The following is a 16,434-nucleotide window of genomic DNA, read 5'->3' on the forward strand; positions in this document are numbered from 1 at the left end:
ACAATCAGGCAGAGGCAACATGGCTTTACGAAAGGAAAATTGTGTTTGACAAACTTATTGGAGTTGCTTGAGGATGTAATGAGCCGAACAGATAAAAGTAGATGTAGTGTATTTGGATTTACAAGTAGGGTTCTGTAAGGTGCCACATGAAGTGTTACTACACAAAATAAGAGTTCATGGTGTTAGGGATGATATACTAGCGTGGCTAGAAGACTGGCTAACTAACAGGAAACAGAGAGTCAGGATAAATGGGTCTTTTTCAGGATGGCAAACAGTATTTTACTGGAGTGCCACAGGGATCAAGGCTGGGGCCTCAATTATTTACGATCTATATTAATGACTTGGATGAAGGGACCAACTGTATCATAGCCAAATTTGCTGACGATATGAGGATAGGTAGGAAAGCTCCTTGTGAGGAGGATACAAAGGGTCTGCAAAGGGATATAGATAGGTTAAGTGAGTGGGTAAAAATTTGGCAGATAAAATGTATTGTGGGAAAATGTGAGGTTATCCACGCCGGCAGGAAGAATAGAAAAGCAGAATATCATTTAAATGGATCGAGGCTGCAGAATGCTGAGGTACTTAGGTGTCCTTGTACATGAATCACAAAAAATCAGCATGCAGGTACAGCAATAATTATGAAGGCAAATGGAATGTTGGCTTTATTGCAAGGGGGATAGAGTATAAAAGTGCAGAGTATTGGTGAAACCACAATTAGAGTACTGTGTAGAGCTTTGGTCACCTTACTTAAAGAAGGACATATGCATACTTGCATTGGAAACAGTTCAGATAAGGCTCACTAGGCTGATTCCATGAAGGGGTTGTCTTATGAGAAAAGGTAGAGCAGGTTAGGCCTATACCCATTGGAGTTTAGAAGAATGAGAGGTGATCTTATTGAAACATATAAGATTCTGAAGGGGCTTGACAGGGTGGATGCTGAGAGGATGTTTCCCTCATGGGGGAATCTAGAACTAGGTGGCACAGTTTTAAAACAAGGGGCTTCCCTTTAAGATGAAGATGAGGAGGAATGTCTTGTCTCAGAGAGCTGTTAGTGTTTGGAATTCCCTTCCCCAGCGAACAATGGAGGCTGGGTCATTGAATATATTCAAAGATGGGTTAGACAGTTTTGTGATTGACAAGGGAGTCAAGAGTTATGGGAAGCAGACAGGAGAGTGGAGTTAAGGCCACAATCAGATCAGCCATGATCTTATTAGATGGTGGAGCAGGCTTGATGGGCCGAGTGGCCTATTCCTGCTCCTAGTTCTAAAGCTCTTATGTTCTACCACATGCTGTATCTGCCCTGAGAGGGTTTGATAAGGATGGTGTAGATGGAGCTTTACTCTGTATCTAACCCAATGCTGTACCTGCCCTGGGAGTGTTTGATGGGGAGTGTAGAGGGAGCTTTACTCTGTATCTAACCCCATGCTGTACCTGTTCTGGGAGTGTTTGATGGGGAGTGTAGAGGGAGCTTTACTCTGTATCTAACCCCGTGCTGTACCTGCCCTAGGAGTGTTTGATAGGGACGGTGTAGAGGGAGATTTACTTTGTATCTAACCCAGTGCTGTACCTGCCCTGGGAGTGTTTGATGGGGACAGTGTAGAGGAAGCTTTACTCTGTATCTAACCCTGTGCTGTACCTGTCCTGGGAGTGTTTGATGGGGACAGTGTAGAGGGAGTTTTACTCTGTATCTAACCCTGTGCTGTACCTGTCCTGGGAGTGTTTGATGGGGACAGTGTAGAGGAAGCTTTACTCTGTATCTAACCCCGTGCTGTACCTGTCCTGGGAGTGTTTGATGGGGACAGTGTAGAGGGAGCTTTACTCTGTATCTAACCCCGTGCTGTACCTGTCCTGGGAGTGTTTGATGGGGACAGTGTAGAGGGAGCTTTACTCTGTATCTAACCCCGTACTGTACCTGTCTTGGGAGTGTTTGATGGGGACGGTGTAGAGGGAGCTTTACTCTGTATCTAACCTCGTGCTGTACCTGTCCTGGGAGTGTTTGATGGGGACAGTGTAGAGGGAACTTTACTCTGTATCTAACCCCGTGCTGTACCTGTCCTGGGAGTGTTTGATGGGGACAGTGTAGAGGGAACTTTACTCTGTATCTAACCCGGTGCTGTACCTGCCCTGGGAATTTTTCAAGCAGCCGGTTACTTATTTCAACACCTTCCCTGTATGACTGTGCTCAAGCCCCAGTTCATTTTTAGGGACTTCCTCATTTTCAAAATTCTCGTTGTTACAATGCAGCGTAATGTCTTACTTTACCACAAGGACATAGTAACCTGCAGACTTACACATCCTCAGGCATGTAATCAATGCATTCCTCATTGTCTCTCTTCCGTTTCCGTATGGTGTCCTCATTTGGAAGGAAGTAAGCCACAAACTGGTTTCCTTCTTCGTCCATCATACCCCTGGGGGAGAGAGAGAGAGAAACAGTTCCACTTCAACTTGATCCACATCAGACAATCTTAACAATGAGTTCAACAATTACAGATCTTAACCACTGCTCCCATTTGCTAGGACAGCAGCTGAGCTAACAATTCTGCTATTCCCATTTACAACTCCTCAAGACACATCTTTTGCTTCCTTACTTGCAATAGAACATAATCTCTTCTACCTTGCATTATCATCGCTTTCATTAGCTACACTTCACTGTAACTCTTGTCACCACTGGAATGTCTAGTCGTGGCTATCATGGGGAGGCGGAGGGGGTGGGGGGGGGAGACTTGCCTGGCTGGCAGGAGATAATGAGTGGTGTGCCACAGGGATCAGTGCTCGGGCCTCAACTTTTTACAATAATATCAATGACTTGGATGAAGGGACAGATGGAATGGTTGCTAAATTTGCTGATGACACAAAGATAGGTAGGAAAGTAAGTTGTGAAAAGGACATAAGGAGGCTACGAAGTGACACGGATAGGTTGAGTTAGTGGGCAAAGGTCTGGCAAATGGAGTATAATGTGGACAAATGTGAAATAGTCAATTTTGGCAGGAAGAATCAAAAAGAAGCATATTAGCTAAATGGTGAGAGATTGCAGAGCTCTGAGATTCAGAGGAATCTGGGTGTCGTAGTATATGAATCACAAAAGGCTAGTATGCAGGTACAGCAAGTAATTAGGAAAGCTAATAGAATGTTATCGTTTATTGCAAGAGGAATTGAGTACAAAAGTAGGGAGATTATGCATCAGTTGTACAGAGCACTGATGAGACCACATCTGGAGTACTGTGTACAGTATTGGTCACCTTACTAAAGGAAAGATTAAAATGCATTAGAAACAGTTCAGAGAAGGTTTACTTGTATCCACTGGAGTTTAGAAGAGTAAGAGGTGACTTGATTGAAACCTTTAAGATCCTGAAGGGTCTTGACAGAGTTAGACGCGGAGAGGATGTTTCCCCTTGTGGGAGAATCTAGAACTAGGTGTCATGGTTTAAAAATAAGGGATCGCTCATTTAAGATAGAGATGAGAAGAAATGTTTTCTCTCAGAGGGTCGTGAGTCTTTGGAACTCTCTTCCTCAAAAGGCAGTGGAAGCAGGGTCTTTGAATATTTTTAGAGCAGAGTTAGATAGATTCTTGATTAACAAGGGGGTGAAAGGTTATCGGAAGCAGGCGGGAGGTTACAATCAGATAAGCCATGATCTTATTGAATGGCAGAGCAGGCTTGAAGGGCTGAGTGGCCTACTCCTGCTCCTGGTTCGAATGTTCATATGAGACGAAGAGAGAGTGGCGGGCGATGGAGACAGGGTGGCAGGTAACCTAGAGAGGGTGGCAGGTGATGGCGGGGAGCAGTGGTGAATGGGAGACTGTATCCTCTTGCCACAGAGAATGTGTCAAGAGGTGCCCTCTCAGTCCTTCCAGCTCCTTCGTGCCAACCTGGGAGGGCTCTTTGAAGACGGAGGCCATTTTTGACGCTGACAGCTTTCTCAGAAGTCATTGACTGTGATGTTACTGACGGCATCAGTACATGTGATGGGAAAACTCCCTCTAGTGTTGTGGTATCAATAAATGCTGCCTTCCTGGATATCTCCTGTCGTCTGCACTCCCAGGGTGCACAGTCCCTCCATTGTACTTGCAGACTGTGAGATTATAGACTCAACCTGGTTTTTAAACTCACACTGAAATGGCCTGTCATTTTAAACCTTTCTGATGATTTCCCCTCTGCACTCTTCCAGCTCAGCCCGTGGGGGAACATCACTGCCTCTCATCTGTGCAGAGGACACCTCCCTCCCAGACTGCCCTTTTCATCTACCTGACTGGAACCACAAAATGGGACTGGAAGATAGATACAAGCAATTCACCATACTTAATCTTCCTGTCACCCATGCCCGGCCACGTGTAGTACCAGTAGAACACCTGGTATTCCTATACTGTATTTCAAATGTTATGTTCTGAAAGAAATCTATCCGATTTACATCTGAATGAATCAATTTCCAACATAGTTTCCAACATCTCACTAGGGAATTCATTCCGTAGATGGACCACTCGGTCACTGAAATATTGCTTCTGCAGATAAGTTTTGAATTTACCCTCTTCAAGTGCAGGCCATATTCTCTGATTCTATTGTTCTGGACACAATGAAACACGTCATTGTAGCTGATGTTGTCTGGTTTCTTTAGAATCCTAAGAATATCATCTGCCAACCTTGTTTTACACCCCTGGAATGTCTTGAGCTATTGAATCCATCTTAATTCTGTGCTATTTTCCTTCATGGCCTTAAATGGTTTCTCCCTGGTTTCTTTTGCAGCCTTGCTCCATCAGGCACCTATAAGAATCAATACGCTTCCATCTTTTGACAGCCAATCATTGTGTATTTAATAGCTTTAGTGAGGTAAGCTCACAGTTTGAACCCGCGAGGCTCTGAATGCACATTAAACCCAACATCCTGACCTTTAACTCCCAGCAGCGGGTCAGAGCACCTCACCTGATCATAGCTTGGGACATCATTTCCACAGCACCTGGGCCTGCGATCTCTTTAGGTGCTGGGTCGGAGTCGAATATGACCTGTGCACATGGGTTAATCCACATCTATGGAAAGGAGAAGGATATAGAGATTTGAAATTATCCTCTACAATCTCAAGCAGTGGCAGACATTTAAGGGGATATTTCAGAGTATTCAGAATAAGTACATTCCTATTATAAAGAAAAATTCTAAGAGGAGGACCCACCGTCCGTGATTAACTAAAGAAGTTAAGGAAAACATCAAACTTAAGGAAAAAGCATACAACTCCACAAAGATGAGTGGCAGGACAGATGATTGGTCAGAATATAAAGAACGGTAGAGAATGACTTAACCAGGAGAAAGAAATTAGAGTATGAGAGGAAGCTAGCTAGAAATGTAAAAACGCATAGCAATAGTTTCTACAGGTATTTAAAAAGGAAAAGAGGAAGTAAATTGAGTGTTGGTCCTCTAGAGAGTGACGGTGGGGAGTTAATAGTAGATAATAAGGAAATGGTGGAAGAAATGAACAAATATTTTGCTTCTGTGTTCACTACAGAGGATATAAAAACACTCCAGTAATACCTGCAAATCAGGAAGTGAAAGAGAGAGAGGAACTTGATGAAACTGAAGTCACTAGGGAAATGGTACTGAGCAAATTGATGGCGCTGTAGGCTGGCAAGTCTCCAGGTCCCGATAGACTACATCCTAGGTTCTTAAAAGAGATGGCTAATGAGGTAGACGATGCACTGGTGTTAATTTTCCAAAATACCCTAGATTCTGGAACGGTTCCATCAGACTGGAAATTAGCAAATATAACCCCTCTATTCAAAAAGGGAGAGAGGCAGAAACAGGAAACTATAGGCCAGTTAGCTGGACGTCTGTCGTGGGAAGTTGTTAGAATCGATCATTAAGGAGGTTATAGCTGGGCACTTAGAACATCTCAAGGCAATCGGGAAGAGTCAGCATGGTTTTGTGAAAGAAAATCATGCTTAACCAATTTATTGGAGTTTTTTTGAAGGAGTAACACGTGCTGTGGACAAAGGGAAGTCTATAGTTGGATTTCCAGAAGGCATTTGATAAGGTGCCACATCAAAGATTATTACTGAAAATAAAAGCACATGGTATGGGGGTAACATATTAGCATGGATAGAAGATTGGCTGGCTGACAGAAAACAGAGAGTGTGTATAAATGGGTCTTTTTCGGATTGGCAGGATGTGACGAGTGGAGTCCCACAGGGGTCTATACTGGGGCCTCAACTTTTTATGATTTACATCAATGGCTTAGATGAGGAGAGTGATGGCACGGTAGCTAAATTTGCAGATGACACAAAGATAGGTAGGAAAGTATGTTGTCAAGAGGACATGAGGAAGTTGCAGGTGGATATAGATAGGTTGAGTGAGTAGGCATCTGGCAAATGGAGTTTAATGTGGGAAAATGTGAAGTTGTTCACTTTGGCATAAGAACAAAAAAGCAGAGTATTACTTAAATGGAGTACAGCTGCAGAATTCTGAGGTGCAGATGGATCTAGGTGTTCTAGTGCACGAGTCACAAAAAGTTAGTATGCAGGTACAGCAAGTAATTAAGAAGGCTAATGGAATGCTATATTTTATTATGAGAAGGATTGAACATAAAAGTAAGAATGTTATGCTTCAGTTACCCAGGGCATTGATGAGATTGCACCTTGAATACTGTGTGCAGTTTTGGTCTCCTTATTTAAGGAAGGATGTAAATGCATTGGAGGAGGTTCAGAGGAGGTTTACTACATTGCTACCTAGAATGAGTGGGTTGTCTTATGAGGAAAGGTTGGACAGATTGGGCTTGTTTCCACTGGAGTTTAGAAGACTGATGGGTGATTCAATTGAAGTATATAAGATCCTGAATGGTCTTGACAAGGTGGACGTGGAAAGGATGTTTCCTCTTGTGGGCGAGTCCAGAACTAGGGGGCACTGTTTTTAAAATTAGGGGTTGCCCTTTTAGGACAGAGATGAGGAGAATTTTTTTTCTCTTAGAAGGTTGTGCAACTTTGGAACTCTCTGCCTCAGAAAGCGATAGAGGCAAGGTCATTGAATACTTTTAAGACAGAGGTAGATTCTTGTTAGGCAAGGGAATAAAAAGTTACCAAGGGTAGGTGAGAATTTGGAAATCGAAACACAAGATGATCAGCCATAATCTTATTGAAAGGTGGAGCAGGCTGAAGGGGCCGAATGGTCTTCTCCTGTTCCTATTTCTTGTGCTCTTAATCCTAATGGAACACAGCAGGATTACTAGCATTCCATAGCCGTGAGTTTCAATCCCTGTGTGAAGTGCTGATGGGGATCTGACTGGGTGTTTCCGCAGTCGGTTCTCAGGTTTCCAGACTTCCTGCTTGGAGTGACAGACTGAAAACATTCACATCTGGTGTTCACTCCAGATCACAGCTTCTCACGCAATGTGCTCTGAGAGACCAAGTCTCAGTTTAACTCAATGGATATCACTCTCCCCTTTGTATTAGGAGTTTGTGTGTTCAAATGTCATTCTGGGACCTTAACACAAAATCTTAGCTGGGAGGTGGTTGGGATGGCGAAGGAAAAGTGGTACACAAAGGATTAATATAGGTTGCAGAGTAATTAAAATAGAAATAATGTGAAGCTAAATCTCCAAGTTAATGGGGAGAAAGGAGGCTAGGGATACACAGCTTAAAAAAAAGACCACAGTAACAAGATGGGCCCGGGATTTTTAAAAATTCATTTATGGGATGTGGGCATCACTGGCTAAGCCAGCATTTATTGCCCATCCCTAATTGCTCTTGAGAAGGTGGTGGTGGGTGAGCTGCCTTCTTGAACTGCTGCAGTCCCTGTGGTGTAGGCACATACACAGTTCTTTTAAAGGGGGGTGGGGGGCGGTAGTTCCAGGATTTTGACCCAGCTGCAGTGAAGGAATGGCGATATAGTTCCATGGTGAGTGGATTCATTAAAGGGCAAGTTTTATTTGACGAATTAATTTGCTTTTGAGAAGCAGCTGACTGGATAGACAAAGGGAATGCAGCTCAGAAATAGATTCTTAGAACCATCAGTGTACAGCATGGAAGGAGGCCATTCAGCCCTTCATATCTGTAAGCTCTTTGTTAAAGGATTCGCAAACTAATTCTATTACCATTCTCTTCCCACAGTTGCGTGTTTATGATGTAGTGAATGTGGATTTTCAAAACGTGATCAGCAAAATTCAGGCATGTGGAACAAGAGGAAACATAGCTGCAGGGATAGGAAGTTGGCTGTTTAACAAGAAACAGAGTTAAGGAAAATAGGATTTGCCTGTGAATCAGTATACCCCATAGCCTTGTATCAAACCCAAACTAGTCCCACTGTCCTGGGCTCTCCTCGTAGCCCTACCTTAATACCAAAACCAATCACACTACTTCCACTCTCTCCTAATGGACCTGTTTTCCTCTGCTTCAAATACTTATTCAACTTTCCCTGAAAAGGTGTAGTTCTACACGGACTTTCAGAAAGCAATCAGGAAAATTTTCTCACGAGAAAGTTGCCAGAAAAATTCAGGCTTATGAAACAAGAGGAAACATAGCCTCAGGGACAGAAAGCTGGTTGTTGAACAGAAAATAAGGGTTTATTGTAAATAGGTACTGCTCACAGGAAGACGCAGCGAGTGGTATTGACCTGGAACTCATTGCCTATGAGGGTGGTGGAAGCGGAGATGATCAATGATTTCAAAAGAAAATTGGATGGGCACCTGAGGGAAATAAACCTACAGGACTACAGAGATAGAGCAGGGGAACAGGACCGACTGGATTTTTCCAGAGAGTTGGCCTGGGCTTTATGGGTTAAATGGCCTCCTTCTGTACTGTAATTCACTCAATGGCCCCAGGTGTCAACTCTGGGTCCAATTACTCTGTGTATTCTGCTGTCTTGGGTGTCGATACATGGAGAACAATCTCAAAAGTTGTTGATGAGAGATAAATGCTGGCATCATTTAACATTTGCCGATAAGCTCTGTCACATCCCCACCGTACCAGCCTACTCCCAATCTCAACAAGGTCACAAAATGGGACATTTCACTGGGATACAATGATGTGCCAAGGTCATGCAACTTCCGCTGATTAAGCGTGTCCATAGCGCTTACCTTAAAATCAGGGAACACGGGCATGACTTCCACAGGGGTAACCCGAGGCTTACTGTAATGTTGGGTGACCTGGAGGATGTAGACGGAGACACTCGAGTAAACAACAGTCCACATGCAAATCACCTCTCCAGGTACAAAGGCTGACAGAGACTAGTTTCACCCTCAGTTAGAATGCCAGCACCTAACTGACGAAAGGAAGGCTCAGAATTGAACCGTTAATCTGACCTTTCTTCATTCAGCTGCTGCTGGCTTGGGGCCTCTAGCTGTGATCTGGTTTGGTAGAATCTTTTTATTCATTCACGGGATGTAGGTGTCGCTAGCAAGACCCAGCATTTATCGCCCAGCCCTAATTGCCCTTGAGGAGGTGGTAGTGGGTCACATTCTCAAATACAACTAGCTGGTTTGTTGTTGATGGGCCATTTCGGAGGGCAGTTATGAGTCAACCATAATGCCGTTGGTCTGGAGCCACATGTAGACCAGGCCGGGTTAGGACGGCAGATTTCCTTCTCTAAAAGACACTGGTAAGCCAGGTGGGTTTGCACAACAATCTGGTAATTTTATGCTCATCATTACTGAGTGGAGCTTTTCATTCCAGAATTAATGAATTGAATTTAAATTCCCTCGCTGCCTTGGTGGAATCTGAACCCATGACTCTGCAGCATTAGATCCACTTGGATTACCAGTCCAGTAACATAACCACTATGTTATAACCACTCCTTCACAGGCCAAGGAGGCTGTAGAACTCGCTCAGGAGTAGTTTGGAACAGGCCCTTTACAGATGGTTTAACCCCCAAGGAGTATAGTCCCATGGAAAATACAAGTTAGAGTGTGGGCACTCCTTAATAAGGGAGGTGGTTTTAATCTGGTTTACTCCTAAGCAGGGAAAAGAATTAGGGCATCGTTTAGTAAACTTTCTGGAGGGATATAATTTGATGGTCATGAAGGGAGGTGTAATATGATACCCTCCCTCAGAATGGAGGGGACTGGGGCTTGAGGGGGTGGTCTAACACTCTCAAGATTATCCTATCGGTTTGAATATTTTTTTCTACCTCTTTATTCGCGTCCACAAAGGTCTTTTCAATTGCTGCGATTTGGCTGTCTCGGTCCTTGTAAATCTCCTCCTCTGTGAACTGCTGTTTGACAGACACACCAATCCTGGTTTTGGGGGAGGAGTGAAAACAAAACAGTAACAGAACTGGTGCAAGTTACACCCCGAAACAGAAAAGCAATATCAAGAGTAACCACATAACTCTCGCTAAAAATATACAGCAGGCAAGAACTCTTGTGGTTCAGCTGAAACTGCAAGTGGGTTTGCAATAATCGGCAGCATAGTGGGACATGCTGCCTCGGATTGATTAGCTTTAGAAATTGTCGGTCAGAATGATAACTTTCAGAGTTGAACTCAGTCCCTAATATCCTCTGCCCAGAACTTGACGTAGAGGCAGTGATTCTGAAAAGAAAACTTGGGTTTGGGAACTAAACAACCTCAGGAGGGAGCTGCTTCATGTCTTACTGGAGAAAGAAACCAGCAGTCATTGGAAAATTAGGAGGGTTATGCAGCCACCTGGGATCAGCTGAGCATGTTCACTATGTCCAAGAGGCCTCCATCTGTCATTAGCTCCAAGTTCCTCAATTCCATCTTCCCAGTGAATTTTAACGCTCACCTTAAAATGGTTTTAAGACGACATTTCAATTAATAGCACTTGGCACGTGGCCAGTTGCTTTGCATTCAAAGACATTGTCTCGATCCCAGAAGGATCAGTTTAACAGGATGAGATTTAAACACACACCCAATGTACCTCTCAAATAATCCACAGGAGTTTCAGTCCCATGTCACTTACTTGACTTCAGGTTTCTCATTAGAGATGCCATATCGGTTGAACTCTGTGGAGATATATTCAGTCTTTCTCATCCATGGCACCACCTTCGCGTGCTGCTGCGACCTGAACAAAAAGGTGCTCAGTTACACAACTGCTCAATTATAACTGTTCCCCTAAGGGCTTTCAGCCAGCACCAACTGGACTCTGGTCACTCCTGGGCAGTGACTACTGACCCTCTCCACAGCTGCTCCTGACCAGCGCCAGCTGAGCTCTGGTCACTCTTGACCAGTGCCAACGGTCTCTCTCCGCCACCCTTCCCCACCGCCCCCCACCCCAGTCACTCCCAGCTAGCACCAACTGGGTCCTGGTCATTCCTGGCCAGTGCCGGCTGTCACCACCCTAAGTCACTTCCAGCCAGCAGTGACTGTCCCTCAGCCACTCCCAGCCAGCATCGACTGGCCCCTAGTCACTCCCGGCTGGTGCCAACTGTCACCCCCAAGTCACTTCCAGCCACCCTGGTCACTCCAAAGATAGACCTCTGACCTCTCACCTTTTTGAACTGGATGGTGCCTGAATTTCTTCTTCTAGTAACTTCTCATCTGCAATATCGAGGATGACTGTGGAGAGGTAAAGACACAATCAGAGGGCAGCAGTGCTCACTACAAGCACTAGGGAGCACGATCATTCACAACAACAAGGGGAAACAAGTGCTGTATTTAAATTTGCCGACGCTTGATGTTTAGGTGGAAAGAGGGTGGGGCTCCCAATTGGTTGCGGTCATTCGACTCAGAATGTGAAGCAAAGGTGAACGTCACCATTGTGCAGGGTCAGACTCTGATAAAGCATTTGAGGTCAAGGCTGGGTGACTGAGAATGGCCCGGGACTGTCCAAGAACAACATGGCTTTGATCTGATAACTCATAACTGGAAAACATGTTTTCTTTTCTGTTACAAAGAAACAAAGTGGTTATCAGTAAAATCTATTCAAATTCCTTAGCTCTTACTGAACATTGTTCATGTAAGAGTTCTATCAAAGTATTGCTTGAAGACATGAAATTCCCAAGGGACATGACCTTAAGAGAATAAGAGGAGAGCCTTTTGAACTTCACCAAGACAGCTCTGCTGAAATGCCCTGTACCCATTTAGTCTAATCCTCTGTAGTTTATAACAGACTTGAGCTTGTGTAATTAAGTTTGGTCACTGTCTTAGCCTACTGGCACCAGCTCAGAAACTAAGTCTACAGAGGTGTTGGGAATCTTATGCACAATTTATCACCATTGGGGTGACAATGAATTATCAGCTCCAGGGACAGAAAAGGACCAGATTTCAGATCACAAGGGATGCAATCTGGTTATGAGAATGTTTTTGGGGCTGTTAAATGTGGAAACAGTTCAGAAGAATCTGAAGTGGAACATTGCAGCTGGTCCTGGTGCTGCACCGGAGCACAGGAACCAGGGACTAAAGTGTGGGAGCAGGGGACGGGACACAAGAGCATGAGGACAGGGATAGCTCACAATCCTATCAGCAGATCCACAAGGAGCAGAGGCACGCAGAACATCATGTTGCTGCAGCCTGGCCAGGGTCTTACCATTGTTATCGATCCGGTACGTATCAGGGTTGATGAGATCAATCACGACTCCAAGATCTGGCTCAGTTAACAGCTCATGTTTGTGCTGTTTTTCAAGAGAGGTAGCTTTATACTGTACAAACCTGGGAAATACACAGGATAAAATATTCAGTGCTGTTGGACAATTATACAATAATACAGCACAGGAGGCAGCCATTTGGTCCATCAAGTCTGCACTGGTTCTTTCAAAGATAAATCCAGTTAGTCCCACTTCTCCAATCTTTCTTTATATCCCTACAATTTTCCTTCAATTATTTATCCAATTCCTTTTGGACACTACGATTGAATTTGCATCCACCACCCTATCAGGCAGTGCATTCCAGGTCCTAATCACTGTTTTCTTTGTTCTTTTGCCAATTACCCTAAATCTGTGCCCTCTGATTGTCAGTTCTTCAGCCATTGGAACTCAGGCTTGGGCTGGTAAGTGGCAAGTAACATTCATGCCACACAAGTGCCAGACAATGACCGTCGCCAAAAAGAGAGAATCTAACCATTTCCCCATGACATTCAAGGGGAATGGAATATAAAAGTTAAGAAAGTTTTACTGCAGTTGTACAGGGTCTTGGTGAGACCAAATGGTCTCATTTGAAAAAAGCATATAAATGCATTAGAAGCAGTTCAGAGAGAGTTCACTTGACTAATTCCTGGGATGAAGGGCTTATCTTATGGAGAAAGATTAAGCAGGTTGGGCCTCTACCCATTGGAGTTTAGAAGGATGAGAAGTGATCTTATTGAAACATGTAAGATCCTGAGGGGATTTGGTAGGGTGGATACCAAAGAGATGTTTCCTCGTGTGGAAGAGACTAGAAATAAGGGACACAGTTTACAAATAAGAGATCTCCCTTTTAAGTTGGAGATGAGGAGGATTTTTTTCTCTCTCAGAGGGTCATTACTCTGTGCAATTCTCTTCCCCAGAGAGCAGTGGAAGCTGGGTCATTGACTTTATTCAAGGCTGAGTTAGATAGATTTTTGATAGACAAGGGAGTCAAGGGTTATGGGGGGTCAAACAGGAAAGTGGAGTTGAGACTACAATCAGATCAGCCATGATCTTATCGCATGGTGTAGCAGGCTTGAAGGGCTGAATGGCCTATTCCTGCTTCTAAGTCTTATATTCCTAATCACAGAGATTAAAATGCCAACATGGATAGTGAGCCTATACTGGCTATTGGGGAAGTTGGGGAGTATTTTGCGGAACGTGTGAAGTGTGCTCCCGCTTTGATTTTTGGAAATGATGGTAAGGTCTGGGTCTTTGCATTACCAGCAATAGAGTGAACGTTTCTCACTGTTTAGTCATGGGTGATGCATCCTTCTCAGAGACTTTCTTTCTCACTGGGATGAATCTTTGCTGAGAGTTATTAAATACCTCCTTAAAAGTCTGCCACTGCATCTCTGCTATTTTTAACTTTTAACCTAGTTTGCCAGTTCACTTTGGCCAACTCTGCCTTCATACCCTTATAACCACCTTTTAAAACACTGGTCTCAGACCCACACATCTCCCCTTCAAACTGAATGCAAAATTTTATCATGTTATAATGGTCGCCTAGTAGTTCCTTTTCTATGATGTTGTTGATTAATGCGGTCTCATTGCACATTACCAGGTCTAGAACAGTCTCCTCCTTGGTTGGCTCTAGAACATACTGCTCTATGATCTAATCTTCCAAGCTACCTTTGACAATCTGATTTGCTTAATCCACATACAGATTAAAGTCACCCATGATTATGGTGGTATCTTTCTTAAACATTCTATTTATTTCCTCCTGTATACTCTGGCCTATAAACTACTTCCACAATTGACTTGTTACCTTTCCTATTTCTCTCTAATGTCTATCAGGTCACACATATTTATTTCTATCTGTGCTAACAATTCACCCATTTTGTTATGAATGCTGCGCACATTCAGATACAGAACCTTTAACTCTGTCTTTTTACTGTTTTTTCAATCTCTGGCCTTATCTGCTGGTGCACTCGTAAGTGTGTGCGCTCTGTCCTTTCCTGCCACACTCTGGTTATCATTACCCAAATTGCTACCCTGCTCTCTTCCTCATTGTTTCCCTTTGATTTACCACATCTCCTCTCACATGATCCCTTCCCTGCACTACTTAGTATAAAGCCCCCTTTACCGCCCTAGTTACATGACTCACAAAACACTGGTCCCAGCACGGCTCAGGTGGAGACTGTCCCAACGGTATAGCGCCCAATTTCCCCAGCACTGGTGCTAGTGCCCCATGATTTGAAACCCATTTCTCCCACACCAGTCTTTGATCCATTCTTCCATCTCTGTAATCTTATTTATCCTATGCCAATTTGCTCATGGCTCAGATAACAATACAGAGGTAATTATCTTTGAGGTTCTGCTATTTAATTTGGCCCCTAGCTGCTCATATTCCCTAAGCAGAACCTCTTTTCTAGTCCTATCTTATCATTGGTATCCACGTGGACCATGACAACTGGATCTTTCCCCTCCCACTGCAAGTTCCTCTCCAACTCCAAGCAGATGTTCTGAACCTGGCAACGGGCAGTCAACACAGACCTCAAAAGTCCAGCCCAACTTTATAATCTATAAAGTGGTGGAGAGCATAAAAGGACCTCTCAACAAAAGCACCAAGTGAAAGATTCATCGCCAGCTACATCAGACAATGATCTCGGTCCCTCCACAAGATCACACTGCCACCAGCACAGATGAAGCAAAGGTTTTAGTTGCAATGAAGAAAGGGAGGCAACTGGCAGAGATGGTAACCCCCTGGAATCTCTTCATCAATTAGGCCCCAAGGAACTCCAATGGCAAGTGAAAATGTACATCACTGAATCTGGATGCATCCCAAAAACATGGCGCAGGTGATGGTGATTGCCATGCTCCAACCAGGCAAGCTGATGACCCAGAAGCTATAGACCAATATACTCTTGCGTACACCCTATTAACTACTGGAATGCATGATCTTACAGAGAAGCAACTGCTCATCAAGCCAGTGATCCCCAAAACCAAGCAGGATAATAGTCTAATCATAGCATCTGCAACCAAATTTTGACCCTCACAACACTGAGGCCAGGTTCCAGAAGAAATCAAAGACCAGAGCATTTTTTGTCGACCTGTCATCGGCCTGCTACACAGTCTGGACTAAAGGACCATTGCTGAAGCTCACAAGGATCATCCTCTGCCTCAAAATGCTAGCCTGCAGTAGATGGCTAGGTGTCCGTTTAGGTGTCCAATCCTTTGTCGTGATGCTGCACCTCTCCAGGTAGTCCGGTGAACTGAGGAAAACAAAACATCTCCCCAGTCATCAGAACCTCAACAACGTCCCTCAATGCTGCTTTAAGTCACACAAGCCCTTTTGGACACATGCACTTGACCTTTGACCATGTTACTTCAGTCCAGATAAAGTTTGGAAAAGCAAATGGAATTCACAAAAAAAAATCGCAAATATCTCACAAAAGACCCAGTGCAAAAAATTGGTGATTTCCATCTTCAAGGGCAACCCTAAACCACATCCGTACAAATCATGGATACTGGGTGACGGAGCATGGAACATATAACGACTCAATGCCTGATACAAAGGCGGCACCACAGCAATTGTCTTCCACTACTCCTGGGACAATTAACCACCTGAATGTGAAGTTACAGACAGCTACTAGAGAATGAGAGACATTACACTTCCAAACTTGGTGCCATCTGCAAACCTCAAAATTGTGATTTCAAGCCCAGGTTACTTAATTATGTTTTTTCATTCTTTCATGGAGTGTGGGTGTCGCTGGCAAGGCCAGCATTTGCTGCCCATCCCTGGTTGCCCTTGAACTGAGTGGCTTACTTTCAGAGGGTGGTTTTTGGATGTCGTTACTTGCCCTACTCTTCTAGCTGAGGGAGCAACTTTCTCTCGCTAATGGGCAGAGGATGCATCAAGTTCTTTGCTCTTTTCTCTGAAATGACCAAGCCTCGTTCTTCCCT

The 16,434-nt window shown here is 44.1% G+C and overlaps 1 protein-coding gene across 1 annotated transcript in view; it reads right to left on the reverse strand.

The window, feature by feature from the left end:
- paf1 (PAF1 homolog, Paf1/RNA polymerase II complex component) overlaps positions 1-16,434 on the reverse strand; it is a 42,644-nt gene that overhangs the window by 13,394 nt on the left and 12,816 nt on the right. Inside the window, exons 4-10 of the mRNA XM_041179505.1 lie at positions 12,456-12,577; positions 11,419-11,485; positions 10,890-10,991; positions 10,098-10,203; positions 9,049-9,117; positions 4,917-5,020; positions 2,292-2,408 (exon numbers count right to left, since the gene is read on the reverse strand). Coding sequence (XP_041035439.1) covers positions 2,292-2,408; positions 4,917-5,020; positions 9,049-9,117; positions 10,098-10,203; positions 10,890-10,991; positions 11,419-11,485; positions 12,456-12,577 — 687 coding nt within the window. The remainder of the gene's footprint in view (positions 1-2,291; positions 2,409-4,916; positions 5,021-9,048; positions 9,118-10,097; positions 10,204-10,889; positions 10,992-11,418; positions 11,486-12,455; positions 12,578-16,434) is intronic.

This window comes from Carcharodon carcharias, chromosome 34 (assembly GCF_017639515.1).
Source record: "Carcharodon carcharias isolate sCarCar2 chromosome 34, sCarCar2.pri, whole genome shotgun sequence".
NCBI lineage: Eukaryota > Metazoa > Chordata > Chondrichthyes > Lamniformes > Lamnidae > Carcharodon > Carcharodon carcharias.